This window comes from Microtus oregoni, unplaced genomic scaffold (assembly GCF_018167655.1).
Source record: "Microtus oregoni isolate MIOR12 unplaced genomic scaffold, Mior012 000034F_ref0000314, whole genome shotgun sequence".
In the NCBI taxonomy this organism is placed as follows: domain Eukaryota; kingdom Metazoa; phylum Chordata; class Mammalia; order Rodentia; family Cricetidae; genus Microtus; species Microtus oregoni.
Genome location: NW_024543093.1, coordinates 1,875,539 through 1,895,531, shown reverse-complemented (window position 1 = coordinate 1,895,531; position 19,993 = coordinate 1,875,539). Strand labels below are relative to the sequence as shown.

The 19,993-nt window shown below is 40.9% G+C and overlaps 1 protein-coding gene across 1 annotated transcript in view; it reads right to left on the bottom strand.

Moving 5' to 3' along the window:
- LOC121432455 (neuroblastoma-amplified sequence) overlaps positions 1-19,993 on the bottom strand; it is a 309,448-nt gene that overhangs the window by 175,144 nt on the left and 114,311 nt on the right. The window contains exons 26-28 of the mRNA XM_041630447.1: positions 18,475-18,608; positions 11,779-11,841; positions 9,876-9,998 (exon numbers count right to left, since the gene is read on the bottom strand). Coding sequence (XP_041486381.1) covers positions 9,876-9,998; positions 11,779-11,841; positions 18,475-18,608 — 320 coding nt within the window. The remainder of the gene's footprint in view (positions 1-9,875; positions 9,999-11,778; positions 11,842-18,474; positions 18,609-19,993) is intronic.

Here is a 19,993-nt window from a genome sequence, read left to right as displayed (position 1 = left end):
GAAGTGGGGAAAGCAAAAGGAGAGGAAGGGTGGGAACTGCGATAGGTGTGTAAAATGAGAAAAGATTGTTTTAAAAAATAAATTTAATTATTAAAAAAAGACATAGGAGGCAACCATAGACTGCTATTAGCACAGGTCTGGGGAACAGGAACCACCTACCGCTAGCATTATAGCTGGAGACTTTGCAGTAAATCAGTGACTTTCAACCTTCCTAATATTGTGACCTTTTAATACAGTTCCTCATCACATCATGGTGACCCCAACGATAAAACTATTTTTGTTGCTACTTCATAACTGTAAGTTCACTACTGTTATGAGTTGTAATGTGAATATCTGATATGTAATCACCCCCAAAGAAGGCATGGCCTGCTCGCCTCATGAAAAGGGAGGACCTGCTGGGAGTAAAGACCTGTATTTTGGTTATAGTCAAAGCATCTTAGTAGTTCACAAGTTAAGAAAGCTATTCACCTCTGTGGGGTGAGTTCCGGGCCCAGGAAATAACCTCTCCCTGTGAGTAAAGCGTGTCTACAGACTTGCAGGACTTAGGACTCTGAAGTCATTAGCATTCCCCCTGTTAGTAAACATTTACATTTCCTTATCTCTTCCTATCAGCTAGGGAGGTCTCCAGAACTGACATTCCAGTAAGAACAAAGACTTAGCAACCTACCTACCCCCTCCCCTTTTGCTATATTATGCTCCTGAGAAAAAATAAAGTTGGCAGCTTGATCAGAATGCAGACTTGCTGTCCGTTTCTCATATTCCTTTCCCCTTCATTTCTCCCCTCCAGGATCCGGTTCCTGATTCATGTCCCACTGGTCAGGACAATGGCCCACAGGGTGAGAACCACTGCTTTAAGTGGAATATTAGGCAGCAGTTCACAAGCAATAAACAGAGACCTTGAGGAGTTACCTTCTTAGGTGACAGCCCAGGCACAAGCTGCCAGAACCTCAGAGTGGTTGCAGGCATTGCCAGCTGCCTTAGGAAGAAACATCAAGCTCCAAAAAAGACAGTCTCTTTTGCCACAATTCCTGAGACATAATTTTCAAGATCCCCTCAAAAGAGAGGTCAGTAACATGCTCACAAAAGAACAAAGCATTCAGCTCCTATCCAGACAGTGTATGGTTATAGCTCATCCCTGCTGTTGAGGAGACTGTACTCATGCTCAGCCCTGGTCCCTTAGACTTTTACAGAATCTTAACTGCCCTTGCATAGCAGCTGCAGACAGTCAACTCTTCCATTGGCCACATACTCATTAAGAAGACGGGCTGGGTGGGCAAACAATCTACCACAGGAGAGAAATGCCTTTACCATCCCTAGGCCATGCTTAATACTTCTGTCTGTACCCACTATCTCCATACTAATATTCACTGTCCTGAAGTTGCAAAGAACCAAGGAATAGGAGAATATCTGATTCAAACATCCCCTGCCCCAGTGTTCAGCAATAGGAAATAATAACTGTGCATCAATAATCCCTCCCCAGATAATCTGCAAATAGATGATTAATAAACAAACAGGTCAGCATGGGGCTTCCAATCATCCTGCAGAGCCCTCATTGCAGTCACATGCCTCCTGCTTAGGGGTGGTGTGGGACAACTGTATTCTGTCAATTATATTTTAAATAAACGCTGATTGGTTAGTAGCCAGGCAGGAAGTATAGGTGGGACAACCAGACAGGAAGTAGAGGCGTGACAATGAGAACAGGAGAATTCTGGGAAGAAGGAAGTTTCTTCTGCAGTCCTTTGCCCAGCCTCAGAACAAGCAAGATGTAACTGCCTTGCCAAAAAAGGTAGCAAGTCACATGGCTAGCACAGACAAGAATAATGGGCTAATATAAGTTATAAGAGTTAATAAGAAACCTAATAATGGGCCAATCAGTTTATAGTTAATATAGACCTCTGTGTGATTTGTTTGGGACTTAACGATTACAGGAACCAGGTAGGACAGAAACCCCTCAGACAACATAGGGGAGCTAACAGCTGTTGTATTTCCACCTCCAAAAGAGACTCCTCCTCCACAAAGGCAAGTGCAGTGGGGCTCACTGGCCATCTCCCAGCAGTCCACCCTTATTGAACTACCAACTAAGACTCTAAAACCTCCAAAATGTTTTCCATCAATTTTGCCCCCTAAGGAGACAAATTCAACATAGATTTTGCTAGACATTCAGACAGAGACTAAGAATGACCCCATTTCCCTTCCGTTTTCTGCCTCTACTTGACTGGTTTATTCATTTTATACTAGTCAAATTCCACATAGTATTCCTACCTCAGCAAAATAATTGTACTATGGGGTTCATCAAAGCCATGCAAAATGAAACGAACCTTGCTTCACTGTGATGAACACAGCACTGCCCTGCCTGGTGAGTGGTTACCACATCCCATCCCTCTCATTCTCAGCTATTCACTATCACCGCTACCTCATGCTTTTCTTTTATACTGTCAGACAGTTCCCATGAATTCCAATTCTCCAATTCCAGGAAGGGTTTTTAACACATATCTGTATTCTCGTCCACCTTTTAGAAACAACAGGCTAAAGTGAAAAACACTAGCTGTATGCCCCACTGTAATTTCACCTTTATAAATGCAAGTTCCTCAGGGTATCCATCCAGGCCTCAGTCCCACATCTTATGTAAAATAGCAACCTTGTGATGACTATAAGAGCACAGAAGCTGACACAGCATCCCACACCATATGAGAGGATTCATACCTGACGCTCCTGTAGACAACCCACCCTCAGATAGTTAGCTGTCTATCACTCACAGCAAAAAACATCACTGCTCTTCTGATGCTCCTGTAGACAGCCCACCCTCAGATAAACACCACTGCTCTTTCCAAACTCATCTTCAGCTTCATTGATTCCTGCCACCTACATAAGTGTTGTGGAAATTCTCTCCATAGACATATACTTCCCTCCTTAAAGAGCTTCAACAACAAACCAGTTTAGCTTGGTGAACCCAGAAATTTATTAAGGTTACTTAGAGGAGCATATGACAACCCAAAGCAAACATAGCACTGAAAAGTAACAATGTGATACTTTTGGAAAAGTATCAAGCTTTGAAAAATGAAAAATTGCAAAAATGAGAAGTCAGACTCTTCCATTAACCTTCTACGGTATAAACAAACACTCTAGTGCCTCCCCAGACCAGGAGTCTACATGAATTCAGGGCAGAATGACAGACAGATGATGGAAAGTGCAGGAAGAAATGTCCTCAAGTAATGATCCAGTGACCCTCCTCTTCCCCTCCTTCTATGGGAGAACATCAACAGTCAACAAGCAAAGAATCACAGATGTTCTAAAGAAGATGGCTCTTATGCTCAGAGCAGAGCAATTACAACACACACAGTAGCAATTTATAAACCGGAGCAGGGTCACACGGCAGGAAGGCTTTGCAAACCCTAAAATGTTAACAAGCACATGCCTCACTGTCAGTGCCGTTTTCTATTTACTACCTGAAATAAACACTTCTTCTTGCTCCATGTGCAACAAGGCACATGAAGACACAGTACTTTTCTGGCACACACACACAGAAAACACACTGTTGCTTCTGCAAGTTTCCTATGACAATCTATAAAGTATATTCAGTATTTTCATCTTGCTCATTGAACTTTTTTGATGGGCTTCAAAGAATTGCAGGACTCCTTTCAGATTTGACTTGAAGGCAGAGGAGTAACAAAATGTTTGAAGTCAGTGTCCAAGTAATTAGCTCAACAAAGTCAGACCTTGGTCTTGTCAGGCTGAACGCACGTCTCACAGCCCAGCTGTTCCTCTGGAAGCCATCAGCACTAGGGCAGATGGTATAAATGTTCCCTCACACATGGCTAACCATAAGTGGAAATTGTAATTAAAATAAATTATAACACATCATTTACAATGGCCTTTTTCAGAATGCATCCCATAAATAAAAATCAAAAGTGGGATTTAAAGAAAGCAGAATTTAGCAAACCAACAAGATGTCTGAATACAAAGTATTAGTTACAAGCCATAGTGGAGATAGATTTTCCTCCAACTCAAGTATAAACATTACCACATTCAAGATGGTAAAACCTAGACTCAGACTAACATGATGGGCTCTGCCATTGTTTACGATGCCCAGAAGACTGTTTTAGAGGTACTGAAAGCTTGAGCACACTCACATGTTGAGACTGATATCAAGCTGACAACTTTGAAGGTGAGACCATGTTCTCCTAAACATTCACAGTAAGCAGACTGCCACATGGAGAAATTTACGCTGGGCACATCAGAAGCACATACACAGCTCAGCAGCTGGAGCAAGGCTTTCCAGCTGTGGAGGTGCTGGTCCTAGCAAAAGCAGCATCACCCGAGGGGCACTGACCCCTTGTAAAGTTGTCATAAGACTACAACAGTCACTCAGTCAGCAATTGCCCGGGCCATAGTTTGTAAGTTCCTTGCCAGTATCTCTAGCTTAAAAACTAGAAGAAAACCTAAGGCACAAATACATGTATAATAAAGACAGCACAGTGCTGCAAGAGAGGGAGACAGTGATGAGAGAAAGATGCAAGATGTGAGACGTTCCCAGGACAGAGTCTGGCTCTGCTCGAGGAGCTGAAAACAAGCACTATCTTATCAATATTGGAATTTCATTTCTTCTTTTATCCGGCTCAACTGTATCTCTAACCATTCATTATTTAATCCTACTGCCAGCAAGCTTGTTCCCAGTTGATTACGATTTATTATTCCCCTCCAGATATCTTTACATTTTCACACCTTCCCCGTGTGACAGATTCAGAAGGTAACTTCCTCATACATACCTGGGGACCACCCTCAAAGCTCTGACTATCTCCATTTGTTACACCAGCCTCTCCAAGTCAGGCTCTCCAGCTACTGCCTGACAACCAGTGAAAATTCACAGGTCCTTCCCACCAGAACTATTAGAATGGGCCAAATGTGTGCCATTTGGATCCCACATAGTTGGAAAAGCCTTTGAAAGTAAGTCTTTTGCCTTGAAAATTTTTCTACAAGGCAAATTTTCTATTTTCTCCCTCATATTTAACTGGACAGCTTGGACAGATGAAGGAGATACAATATTTCTTGCTTTTACACAGGCTGACAAAAAATTGTCCAAACCTATAACGAAATATTCATAAACAATGTGAATGAAAAATTCATTTATTCATGATTAAGAAATGTGAATATTAACAAAATAATCAAAAAATAATGTGAATAAAAATTTACAAATAAATGCATAATTAAGAAAAGTACAACTAAATATGAGGAAGATGCAATTGTTAACTAATAAATTCAGCTTGCTAGCTCTCTTATAACTTTTGAATCTCCAAAAAGGAACGGCAAAATTCATACCTCCATCAGAATAAATGTACTTTAAATGATAACAACATAGAAAGAGCAAAAAAAAATCACAAAACACAAATACTTTACTTTAAAAATTGCTATCATGCTGAGTGGTGGTGGTGCATGCTGGTAGATCTCTGTGAGCTCAAGGCCAGCACGGTCTACAAAGCAAATTCCAGGACAGCCAATGCTATACAGAGAGAAACACTGACTAGGAAAAAAATTGTTATCATTACTATGTTTTATTCACCTATTCATTTGAAAATATGAGTATCTATAATTTGTTAGAAACTTTGTTATGAAACAAGAATAATAATTAAATTATATAGTCAATAATATATAAGTGAATTCAGCAAGATTGTAAGACTAAAGATCAATATATGAAAGAACAATTGATCAGTTCTGATGGTGAATACCTGTGACCTTAGTACTCAAAAGGTGAGACATGAGAATTAGAAGATTGAAACCAGTATGAGCTACACAGGAATACCCCAACTCACAAGTGAACACACACACGTGTACACACACATAAACACACACAAACACAGATTGCATATCTATATATTAAGAATGAACTATGTCAAATGAATCTAATACAAATTACCACGTAACATACCTAGCAATCAATTTCACACAATAATTACAAGACTTGCATACTCAAACTATGAAACACTGAATGGAACAGAAAGGCATCCGTTCTGTGCCCGTGGACTGAGAGCCTAAAAAGGGTTTAGCACAGCCATACTCCCCAACTGGGGACAGACCTGACACCATTATCACCACCCCAAATGAAGGTGGGCATGCTAGCATACACCTGTAAACTCAGGGATCAGGAGACTAACACAGGAGAATATAGTAGAGTTGAGCCCAGCCTGAGCTAAATGTTGAGTTCTGGGTTAGGTAGCAAGATTCTTTCTTGAATTAGAAAGAAAATCACAAATAATGTATCAGAAAAGTTGATTCTAAACTTTATATTAGAAATACAAAAACCCTATAACATATAAACAAAACAAATGTAAAAAAAAGTAATGTCAAAAGACGAATATTACCTAATTTCAAAATTTATAATACATCTAAGATAACTAACACAGTGCGTTACTTGAAAATAAATAAATAGGTAGAAGAGACACAATAAAATTGTCAAAACCCAGCCTGACCTGTGTGGAAAACTGATTTTCAATAAGGTTACAAAGGCAATTCAGTAGAGAAAGGCTAGAGTTTTCAACAAATAGTGTGAGACTAGCCAAACAGTAGAAAAATTTTGACCCATAGCTGGAAAAATAATCAAAAACTGTGAAAACAAATCATAAATTTAATTTGTGTGAATTTGAAAGTTTGGCTTAAAAAAAGGTAAAAATAAACTTCCTGTAAAACTAATACAACCACAATCACAGAGCACAGATTGGCTTCTGACGTTATGTAAAGAAAAAAGAAGTCTACTCCAAGACTATGGCTGTTCAAGAAATCTAGGAGCTCAGAAAAACGTGAGTTCAGTGCTCAGTCACAACCAGAACATTTCCACTACTCCTTCTGAGGCTCGGAGAATATTCTAGGTGAGAGAAGAGAAAGAATGTAAACTCGGAAGGACAGAGACAGCTGCGAAATGCCATCTTTGAAGCAGGACATGGACACTGCAGTCAGTCCCAGCACTATGGGCGCTTGCACCAGACTGAGCAAGACACATGGGTCCAGGAGGGGCTCTGGGCTCCTGGGCCCCTGGTGAAGTACTGGGTTGTGGAGAAGAGTCAACTGTCACCTTCAGGTGTGTACCTAGAGCCAGTCCTGGGTTTAGAGATGAATGAGGGAGATGAAGCCAGCCAGGGGTGAGGGGACAGATAACAGACTGTGGAATGCTAAGGTGAGAGTATGCAGAATGCATTGCAGATGTGTAGAACTTCATCAAATAATAATTCTCACCAATGAAAACGGTTTTTTTTAAGCCTGTTCATCAGAAACTGTAGGTAAGAAAATGGAAAGGGCAAGGTGCACATGGGAGACTCCATCAATGCCTTAAAGGTAAAGTGGGTCCCAAACGGTGATGATGGGAGACTCAGTCAGTGCTTTAAAGGCAAAGTGGGCCCCGAACGGTGAAAAAATCCTCAGATGCAGTAAGGAGAAAGCAGCTTGGTGTTGAAGGATGGACAGAAAAGACCAGAACTATGCTTCCTGCTGTCACCCAAAGAGGTCCAAGCACACACCCATTAGGAGAGAAACGTACATTAATGCACCTGAGTTGATGAGGGTACAAGCAACAAACCCAATCCCTAAAGTCTGGTTTCAAACTAAATGGAATGAATACTGAAAAGACTATTAGGCAGGGGTTTTGTTTTGTTTTGTTCCCAACATATAATCCTGCAGTCTATCTTTATGTATTCAAAAAAATTAAATATGGTCCTTTGAAATCAAAAGTATCTATAAAATCTATGTTTATAAACATCAAAACTCAAAACAACTCCAGTGTCCACTAACAGGTGAGCAAACACAGGATGTGAAAGAAAAAAAAACCTAACACATGGATTTCTATTCTGCAAATAAAACTTTAATCTTTTAAGTCATGGTACAAGGTGGATAAATCAAAGCAATTATGCTAAATCAATGTAAATCAAATAACAAAATAATGTCTGGCTCAGTTACATAAGAGTCTAAGAAACTGAAAATAACACTTAAAGGGATATACAATAGACAGGTAGCAGCCCATGAGTGGCCTAGCAAGTAGGAGGAAAGGGACAATGGAGAAGGAAGAGGAAACTTGTAAGGGTCACTGTCTCTTTTGGCCATTATTCTCGATGGAGTGACAGTGTAGACCATGAGAATGTGCATATATCAAAACTTATCTTTTAGCAGCTGTTGCTCCTTCCTCAGCATTCAAACAATTCAAAGAGAGCATAATAATATACTGCATCAAGATTTTCTGTGTATTTTCCACCTTTATGTGGCTTTACTTTAACCTCTATTTCTTTTATTTTTACTTTTAACTTTTGGCTTTTTGAGACAGGGTTTCTGTGTCTCTTTGTCCAGGAACTCACTCTGTGGACCAGGCTGTCCTTGAACTCACAGAGATCTTACCAACTCTGCCTCCCCACCTCTGGGATTAAAGGTGTACACAGCAACACCTCGAACTCACAGAGATCTGTCTGTCTCTGCCTCCCAGGCATTGGAATTAAAGCTGTGTGCAGGACACCTTGAAGTCACAGAGGTCAATCTACCTCTGCCTTCCAAGTGCTGGGATTAAAGGTGTGTACCACCACACCCAACTACTCTCTTTCTTTCTTTTTTACTTTAAGAACTTTAACCTTTAGCCTGCATATATTTTTAACACGGGGTAAACCATTTAGAGGTTTTCTTTGTCTTTGAATCTCTGTTTACTGGATATCTCTCTTTTTCTGACTACATGAGTCTTTAATTTGCTAAGCAGTATGGAGAGGATTAAAGCCGTGGCTTTGACGGCTAGATCCAGCCCATTTCTTAGCTTTCTGAGATTTCAGCCTTGTGGCTCAGGTATCGGCTGTAGCCACATTTATCGCCACAACTGTATGGCATTTCAAGGTCCTTGCCAGCAAGCAAACTGCAACAGTGTGTCCAAAAAAAAAAAAAAAAAAAACACTGAAATGCTCTCTCTGTTGTCAGACCTCCTGGTTCAAAGAGTCAGAGTTTGCAGTGGCAGGACGGCCCAGAAAGATATTTTCTTATGTATGCTGCTGAATTAATCCAAGATAGGTATTTTGAAAATACTTGACTTCAAAATTAAAGTCAAAAGGTATGTTACTTTGGAGAAGACATTTTGCTTTGGTTTCCACAGGAAATGAGAGGCTGTGGATTCATTCTGAGGTAAGAAAAATCAGGTTTCATCAAGGAAGACCACCTGAGAAATCTCCGGCAGGAACAGATGGCCCAGTTATCAGAGTTGTACATCCAGAAAGGATTCAAGATGCTGCCTGAGACGATCAAGCCTCACAGGATATTCCAGTCAAGACTTGATCATAACTCTAAATTTTCTTTAGGTCCCCATAAGATTATCAGTGCCTCCAACCAGACAGAAGTAGCCTGGAATACTCTGCCCACATTCCCCAAAAATGGACTATGGATATTTTCCTTTGTTTAAAAAAAAAAAAAAAAGAGGGGGAGAGGGGGAAGGGGTGTGGAATAATTATCTGTATTCTGTCAATTATATTTTAAATAAACACTGATTAGTCAGGCAGGAAGTATAGGCAGGTTAACCAGACAGGAAGTAGAGGCGGGACGATGAGAACAGGAGAATTCAGGGAAGAAAGCCCATTCCTCCCAGTCTAGTGCAGACCACCGAAGAAGCAAGATGTGACGTGCCTGGCTGAAAAAGGTACTGAGCCTTGTGGCTAACATAGATAAGGATAATGGGTTAATAAAGTTACAAGAGCTAATAAGAAGCCTGAGCTAATGCGCCAATCAGTTTATCTAATGTAGAAAAAACTTATCAAATTATATATCTTATAGCTACATTATGTCATTGATCAACTATATAATTCATCGGAGTTTTCAATAAAGAAAATATCAATATCTATAAGCATCTATCAAGTGTGTTTGTCACTTACTTCCGTCCAATGTGCCTAGTCAGACGAACCATCAAGCTGCGTGCCTCTTCTGAGCTGGACTGCGTGTTCTTAACAAATGAAACTGGCTTCTCCAGTCCATGTTTTTTCAAAAGTTCTGACACACTATAAGTGAAAAAAGAAATGTTGAACATTGTCCAAGCAAAGAGACAAAGCTTTTAAGCATTTAAATTATACTTAGACATTTGGTAGAAAAATAAAAGGTATCACATATACATATGATCCAGTAATACATATTGCGTTAATTCGTACCAAAAATAAAGCACATAATTACATATCAAGCTGCATATTTCTCATCAGCTTTTATTAGACTATACTTGGAATAAATGATCTATTCTTTAAAACATGAAATATCTAACTGAAAACCTTTCTGGCAAGCTGCCTCCACTCTAAGAGCACACACAGTAATCAGGCAAATGTGTGGCTTAAGTACTAGGCTTCAACGCTTGTCAGTACACAGCACTATGGTGTATGGAGCACTCTGTTCCATTAAATGCAACTTAAAATATTTTTATACTACCATCTCTAGTTTGAGTGAATGAGTAGATGGTCTCCAAATAATGATCCTTTTCTATATATACACTCTTACTAAAATGGTATCATCAGCAATTATACATTAAAAGGATAGTTGGTTATTATTTTGTTCCTTACTTCCTTCTGCCTTCCCTTTCTCCATTTCTTCCTTTCTTCCTTCCTTTCAATACAAGGTCTCACATACTCCAGGCTGACCATCAACTCATATATCCGAGGATGATCTTGAACTTCTGATCCTCCTACCTCCATCTCCTAGTGCCAGGATAACCAGCACAGACCACCACATACACGTTTTATGGAGCTGGGGATCAAATCCAGAGCTTTGTGCCTGCTGAGCAAGCACTCTATCAGCTGAGCTGCATTCCCAGATCCTAGTTTATTCAATTTGTATTTATAGCATATTTAAGAATTGTTTATATATATATATGTATGTATGTATGTATACACTTACATTTTTTATGTATGCATGAAACACATACATACATACATTCATACATACATGCATACATAAAAATGAATGCTAGTAAATAACACCAAACTCCCTACAGGGGTAATTAAGACTATTCTGTCTCAAAGAAAGACAACACAAGCTCAACATTCCATTATAAAAGTAAGAATATCCCACCAAAAATGCATCAAAGTTCCAACACAGTTTGGTATTATCCCAACATCACTCAAACACGCTATTGTGCTCCAAGTCTTATGAGTGTAATAGACACTATTTACTGACTGATGAAATTGTTGCTATATAAATTAACATTTCTGTGTACCTAGACAGTATGAGGGATTTTAATTTCTTAATGTAATAGAACTTTCATCATCTCATGAATTAATTATTATATATAAGAAAAACTTAAGTTCAAAGGTCATCTAGCTAGTGAGAAAAAATGCTTGGACTTGGATACACACTTATCTGGCATGGCATTTCATACCTATTATTCCAACACAGGAAGGCTGAGGCAGGAGGATAACTGAGTTTGAAGCTAGCCTGAACTACATGGAAAGATGCTTTTTAAAAAACAAACAAAAACAGCACACAACTGTAAGAACAGCACAGGAACAGTAGAGGCAGGAGGATCATCCATGGACCCCAGCAAAACTGCATAGGGGTGGAGAAAGACTAGACTGAGGAGCACAAGCAGCTGTGTATGCACACACTCAGGCTCCTCAGGTATCCTGCTCCTACCCCAGCACTCGGCTACTGTAAGACAGTACTCACATCATTGAGAAAACATTCAAGAGAGTCACGGGACTAAGCATTCAAACTGTACATGAATAACAGGCCATAGCTGCATTGCCGGATACACACCATAATAAGCATAGAACAAAAAGACTTGTCTTTTTTATTCACCTGAGAATTTTTTCCAGTTGGTCTACCATGTCATGAAGAGCTGTGGTCACTTTTGTTGATTGGCTAAAAAACATAAAATTTAGGTTTAGAAATAGGTTTTTAATAAAATATAAAACAACTATATCGTAAAAAAAAAGCAAATTTCTCTTACATAGAACAATATTACACTGTCCAAGTAAAATTTGAGGCTTATTTCCTATGTACCATCCAAAGACCCCCAGGGTCCTACACTATATCCTTGAAGTGCCAATAGCATAATATGACTATCAGGCCTATCTCTGGTCACACCCAGAAGCATACAGTGAAATTATTTGTACCTATTTCACCAAATCAAATCAATGGACTAAAATGAAAATTAGTGTAATCAAACATCACTCTCTGTTAGAGATTAATAAGATGTGAGCAACCAATTTCTAAGGCACTTTTGAGCCGATTCTGCTTCAAGGTAAAAAAGAATTATGAAGAGTTGTTTACTGGGGTGTAGGTGTGAGTGTGGGTGTGCATGTGCGAGCATGTGTGTGTATGTGTGTGTGCATGTGCGAGCATGTGTGTGTGTGTGTGTGTGTGCATGTGCGAGCATGTGTGTGTGTGTGTGTATAATAGTAAAGAACAAGAGGTCAATAATTTGAGTGTAGGTGTGCATGTGCGAGCATGTGTGTGTGTGTGTGTATAATAGTAAAGAACAAGAGGTCAATAATGTGAGTGTAGGTGTGCATGTGCGAGCATGTGTGTGTGTGTGTGTATAATAGTAAAGAACAAGAGGTCAATAATGTGAGTGTAGGTGTGCATGTGCGAGCATGTGTGTGTGTGTGTGTATAATAGTAAAGAACAAGAGGTCAATAATCTGAGTGTAGGTGTGCGTGTGTGTGTGTGTGTGTGTATAATAGTAAAGAACAAGAGGTCAATAATCTGAGTGTAGGTGTGCATGTGTGAGCATGTGTGTGTGGGTGTGTTTGTATAATAGTAAAGAACAAGAGGTCAATAATCTGAGAGGGAATAGGGGGACACAGGAGAAGTTAGAGTTGGAGAGGAAGGGATATAAATGATATAAACACAGTACTAATATATAAAATTTGCAAAATAACAATTTTAAAAATAGAGTCACAGTTGGTCTTAGTCAAAAGGCTAACCAGCAATGGAGAAAGGGCAAAGAGTAAAAACATCATGTACCATGGAAAAAGACACTAGGGAGCATGACCCACACGCTGGCCTTCTGCTATGCCTATCAAGTGCTGCAACCTCCCAAAGCAGTCCTACTAGGACTAATACTCAGGGGGTACACTTAGTAGACTCTCAGGAGTGCTTTAACCATTTCCTCTCCTGGAAGAGAATCACATCAACTTCAGTGGTAAGGAACCAGGGCAAGTTCACCCATCAGATCATCCCTATCAGGGAACAACTATAAAGGGAGCCACTGGGGAAGAACTTTTAAGATAATCAGTATCAAAGAGACGACAGATTAATAAAACTGTATCGGGAAAGCCACATAAAGGTGGCACAACACACACGTGTGAGTTGTCATGTGGCTGCAGGGCTCAGCAGCTGTCAGAGGTCCTCTCTACATGGGCCCCGGCCATTCTCCACTAACAACCACTGACTGGACCCTCACAGGTACTTTAGAATCATGTACCTACTGAATTCTAGACAGAGTTCTCAAGACAGCTGGGTAACAGGAAAGAGGGTGTCCACCTATACTCTTAGGACAGCTGGGAACAGGGAAGAGGGTGTCCACCTATACTCTTAGGACAGCTGGGAACAGGAAAGAGGGTGTCCATCTATACTCTCAGGACAGCTGGGTAACAGGGAGGAAGGTACCCACCTATGCTCTCAGAACAGCTGGGTAACAGGGAGGAGGGTGTCCACCTATGCTCCCAGGACAGCTGGGTAACAGGGAGGAGCGTGTCCACCTATGCTCCCAGGACAGCTGGGTAACAGGGAGGAAGGTACCCACCTATGCTCTCAGGACAGCTGGGTAACAGGGAGGAAGGTACCCACCTATGCTCTCGGGACAGCTGGGTAACAGGGAGGAGGGTGTCCACCTATGCTCCCAGGACAGCTGGGTAACAGGGAGGAGGGTGTCCACCTATGCTCCCAGGACAGCTGGGTAACAGGGAGAAAGGTACCCACTTATGCTCTCGGGACAGCTGGGGAATGGAAAGGAAGGTGTCAATCTATGCTCTTGGGACAGCTGGGGAACAGGGAGGATGGTGCCCACATATGCTCTTGGGAGAGTTGGGTAATGGGGAGGAGAAGAAGAAGGAAAGAGGGCATCCATCTACACATCTGGAACTAGAACTCTATGTTTTGTTTTTAATGAACAAGAAACAGTTTGTTGACCTTAAGAAACCAAAATAAATATTGAAATTCAAAAGCTGGATTAGAAGATAAAATTGAGGAACCATCAGATCAATTCATAAAAGGTCAAAATGTGAGGAAAAGAATAAAAAAAAGCAAACAAATACATGAACAAATAAGATCTAGAATTAAATATCAAAGCTGGAAGACCTAACCTTTGAATAACAAGACTTGGAGGCAGTGGAGAGGGGAGTACAAATAAACTCATCAAAGAAAAAAGAGAACTATTTAGGAATGCACCACTGGGCCTTATCCTCCCAGGTCAGAAGTAGAAAAATACAGGCCAATGAACAGCACAATGAGGCAGAATACACAGCAAAAATACAAGCTCGGGATATTTGAGAACACTAAGGAAGACCACAAGATACTACTAGTCTACAAAGGGAAAAGCCTAATTCAGAATGGCATCAGATTTCTCTGCAGCATGGACAGGACAAAAGCAAGACCTTGAGAGACCACGGGAAATGAAAGATCAATTGAGAATTCCAGGGAAAGTCAAAACACAGACATTAGTGTAGAGGTATAATTATGACATTACCGTGTTTGATGAGGAGCTATTTGAGATTGGACACCATTAAAATAAGAAGCTATATCACAAAGGAAGGTAAAAGGCAGAAAGTAACACAGACGCGAGGCCAAGTCCCCAGGTAAGAGCACAGTTGATGGGTCACACCAAAGAAAGACGAAGGGCAAATCCAATGAGGAGGGATTCAGAAGTGGGGAGAGCCAAGGAAAAAAGGGAGCTGAGAGATTATCAAGTTCTTCTGACTACTTTATGGTTCTGTCAGGAGCCTAAGGGGAAAAAAGAAGAAAAAGAAAGAAAGCAGTAATGATACAACCCAGGGGAAAGAGAAAGCTAAAGAGAAAAGTCTCACCTTGTTCTGACAAGGTTACACTACCACGATGATGGTGGAAACACTAGAGTGGGAGGAAGACTATCCAATAACAACCACCACATCACTTATAGTTCAACTATGAAATTAAAAGTCTAAGACTATAAAGAAAGAGTCCTGGCTTGTTTTCTGCTTTTAAGGGAACACAATGAACAGAGCAGTTCAGGGAAGAGGGGGCTTATCTGGTTTATAGGAAACTGCTAGTCATCAAGAGGGGCCACACAGGACTTCAAATCACGAATCTGGAAGCAAAAATTAAGAGAAACTACAGAGGATGTTACTTACTGGAGCTTCCACTACTTACTTGGTGATCTTCCTTACATAGCCAGACCCACCACCTATGGATAACACCACCCAGGATGGGATGGGCCCTTCGATATCAAGTAACAATCAAGAAAGTGTCCCAGTATATGCTCAACTATGTTCATGGCAGCATTGTTTGTAATAGCCAGAACCTGGAAACAACCTAGATGCCCTTCAACGGAAGAATGGATGAAGAAAGTATGGAATATATACATATTAGAGTATTACTCAGCAGTAAAAAACAAGGACTTCTTGAATTTTGCATACAAAGGGATGGAAATAGAAAACACTATCCTGAGTGAGGTAAGCCAGACCCAAAAAGAGGAACATGGGATGTACTCACTCATATTTGGTTTCTAGCCATAAATAAAGGACATTGAGCTTATAATTCATGTTCCTAGAGAAGCTAAATAAGAAGGTGAATCCAAAGACAAACACATAGGCATCCTCCTGAATATTAACCTTCATCAGGCGATGAAAGGAGACAGAGACAGAGACCCACATGGGAGCACCGGACAGAAATCTCAAGGTCCAAATCAGGAGCAGAAGGAGACGGAGCACGAGCAAGGAACTCAGGACCACGAGGGGTGCACCCACACACTGAGACAATGGGGATGTTCTATCGGGAACTCACCAAGGCCAGCTGGCCTAGGTCTGAAAAAGCATGGGATAAATCCGGACTAGCTGAACATAGCGGACAATGAGGAATACTGAGAACTCAAGAACAATTGCAGTGGGTTTTTGATCCTACTGCATGCACTGGCTTTGTGGGAGCCTAAGCAGTTTGGATGCTCACCTTAGGAGACCTGGATAGAGGTGGGCAGTCCTTGGACTTCCCACAGGTCAGGGAACCCTGATTGCTCTTCGAGCAGATGAGGGAGGGGGACTTGATCGGGGGAGGGGGAGGGAAATGGGAAGCGGTTGCGGGGAGGAGGCAGAAATCCTTAATAAATAAATAAATTAAAAAAAAAAAAAAGAAAGTGTCCCACAGGCATCCCCGCTGGCCAATCTAATGGAGACAGTTTCTTAAATGGGATTCCCTTTTTTCAGGGTGACCAAAACTAACCGACACAGAAGGCAGGCAAAGAGAAAACAAAGAAATTTTCTTGAAACTTTTTGCTTTTTAAGGTAGACAGGGTGATAACCAAGGCACCTGGATGATAGAGATTAAACCAGCACAAGTTCAGGGCCAGCATGACCCACAGAGAGTCCAAGGCAGCAAGCCTGTGCTACATAAAATTCTATGTCAAAAATACTTACCCCATCAAAAAGAGTGGGGGGAGAGTATTTACTTTGTTATACAATACTGGGAAAGTGGGCACCAAACAGCTGTTTGCTGTCTTAAAATGCTTCATTTCAACTGTTTTCTTGCCTTACCTTATACTTGCAAATTAGAAAAGGAATATGTCCCCATGGGCTCCTTCATAATACAATGGAGCCTCTCTACCAACATGTTTTTCTAAATGGCACTAATCTTCCCAGTGGAAGGGCAAGAGCCTCCTAGATGGTGTGGCATCCTATGCACAGCAAACTGCTTTCCTGAGGTGACACATAGGCCTCTCTGTGCCCGCTGTGGGACACTCCCCCGAGCATGACATCTATCACCACTTTCATCTGGAGATGTTGTCATGACTCAGAAGCAAACCTGACACTGGACTGGTGACAGTCTCTCAAAGAAGGGAGGAATGGAGCAGTTGAGCAGACCCTCACCTGAAGTCTCAGCCACCCACTGCACCTCCATGCCAGCAGTAAGTGATTCTGCCCCAGCTGCACATGGCCTGCAGTCTAAGAGGGCACTAGACCTACATAAACTGTAGGAGGCTAGCGGAAGGGCAGACTCCATGTGGACAGGAGGCATCACCTAGATCAGACTTTACAACAGTGTGGCTGCTTTGGGGTCACTCATGTGTCTGATGCCTATACCCCATAAGGAAGGCAAATAAACACATTAGTTCATGAGGCTGAACTCAGAATCGTCCTTTGTTCAGTCGATCAAACCCTATGTAGGAAAATCACTTAGTTGCATCTGTGCAGGAAAAGCTCTCATAGCACCTGCATTAGTTGTAAGTCAAGTTCAGTCCAAAGAACTGGTAGGACTTGGGTCAAACTGTGTGAACGAGAGTCCTCTCTTCCTAAGGGAGGCTGTGGCATGCAGCGTGCCTTGGGTCCCCACACAAGGAGGGTAACTATTAGTGATGCTACTGTGAAAGCTGGGTGAACATGATGGCTGCCGATCTGTGACTCTGTGAAGACAAAAAGACAAACTTCACCTTTGAAGTTTGAATATGAAAAGGCCAGATTCTGGATAATACTCTGCTACTATCTAAAAATTTTCTTCCTTTCCTTGTATCCAAGTCTATGGGAATCAGTGTTTCAGGGTGGTTTGAAAACATGGTAACTGCTACCATCCATCTAACACAAAGTAAACACTTCCCTAACATGAGAAGAGAAGTAGAAAATTGAGGGACAGACTGAATTTACAGCAAGGAAGCCTTCCTGTCTAAATATTTAATGTCATGGAAGACGTTAAGACAGAGGTTGAGCACTTTGGCTCAAGTACCAGAGGCGTGCAGACAAGGAGGCTAACTTGTAGTGAGCATCATGTGGGATGCTTAGGAACGAGACGGCAAGGAAGAGCCAGGGAATGACAGCTACATGACATCCCGGGAGAGAACTACTAAATATGAATGAAGAAGAAAGAATTCACAAAATAAATACTGTTAGTCCATAAATACTTAAAGCTCAGTTAATGAACAAAGAAATCACTGCTGCAGAATTTTAGAGAATTCTTGTCACAGAGCTGCTGTTTCTTGCTTCCAGTGTGTGATGACCACGGTTAAGGGAATGATCGTAGAAATTACAATTACAGTAAACATCCATTTAGTAACAAAAGAATGAAGGCTATCTCCAGACACCAAGCTGACAGACAGTTTTCATGTCTTCTCTGTATGGTTTATAAACCATAAACCTTTATGGTTTGCAGGGCTAAGGTAGACTCAGGGCCACATGAATACTAAGCGTGCACTCCCCATTTTTTCTTTGTAGTTTTGAAGTTTTCTGTGGATAAGCACTTCGAAAAGCGGTGCCTTTGCTTTAAACACTAGAATAAGAAGACTCAGTGAGATCGGCATCCTTGGCTTCTTACCCACTTCCCCTCTGTGGAAGGCATTCTAAGATGTCATAGCAGAGAGAGAGCTGGTCACTCCGTTCACAGTTATAGATGCACTCGAGTGCTATGGCCATCAGCTGGTCCTGGTCAGGAATAAATTTTTGCTGCAGCTAGAGAAAATAAAGCATGTTGTACTCAGTGTCGGTTTCTCCCAGCACCAATGTCAATAGAATATTAAACAGTGCTATTAATCAGCCAAAGAAACAACTCTTGATTTTTCTGTAGCTTACAGACTTTTGAGGTATTTAATAATTCTAAATGAATTCACATTTTAATTACAGAATCAGCTAGAAAAGATCATTTGTAACCCATAAGCTTCATCTGCTAAAATCAGACTCTTCAATTTATGGCCCATTTCAAATAAAGTAGATGCAAGAAACAAATGACACAGTGAATTATAACGACAGCAACATTAAAAATAATATTTCTATCCCCGAAAGCCAAACTCTGTGTGTTTCAATTACAAAACATATGAAATCCCTGAAGTAATGTTACAGACATTAGAGCCTATTGTTTTCCACACTGCACTGCCTTGCTACTGAGTTGACCACCGCATGGCACAACCACAGAGCACACTCTACTTCTGAAGTACAAAGATGGCCACTTCAGGCCTCTGTCCACATAGAATATTTCTTTCTCACAGCAAAGCAAGGATTCCTATTCTTAGAGTATTTTATGAAATACAAAAAATAACTAAACGGTGCCTTATTTTCTCATCTCTAAGGCCAAGGTATTACCAGCACCATCCTATGAGGGAATAGGAAGGAATAAAGACTTTAATATACATAGAGAGCTTATGTTATTCCACCACAGATTTTGTGTCATCTCTTGATTACATGTAATAGTAGAATGTGGACACTACACAAGAATGAAACCAAAAAGAAACTTTACATGTTCAGTATACACAAAATTTTTCTTCACACATTTTGATCCAGGCTTGGCTGAATTCATTTGATTAATACAAAGGATGCAAAATCTGCAGTACAGACACCACAATATTCTTCTCCCCTAGACACAGGGCTGACGAATTCTCCTTGTCTTAGCCATATTTCACCCAAGATATGTTCTCAAGGATTCATTCTGCCCAGGTCTAAAGTCTACGAGGAACACGGGTTTATTTTCACTTGTCACAGAATTCAACAGGACGCCCCCAGATACTGAGGTTCCTGGTGTGTGTCCTGCACATGTGGGTCTTAATGGGCACCACTTCACTACTTAGAGAAAGATCCTTTTGCTCTCTGTATCCTTGAATATGATATTTTCTCTTCAAAGCAGTGTGCATTTCTTTATTAAAACAAGGCGATGTATAAATAAATCACAGCACTCTAAAGACACTACCGATTCTTGTCGGTAAGTACTTCCTACATGATGTCTCAACTTACACAGCCTAAGAGATACTTCTTGCTCTCATCATTCCTTCCTTGGTATCCCTGTAGTCAGCAAGAAAGCATCATTTCTTCCTTCTCAAAGCAAAAGAAGAGCATCTGTACAGAAA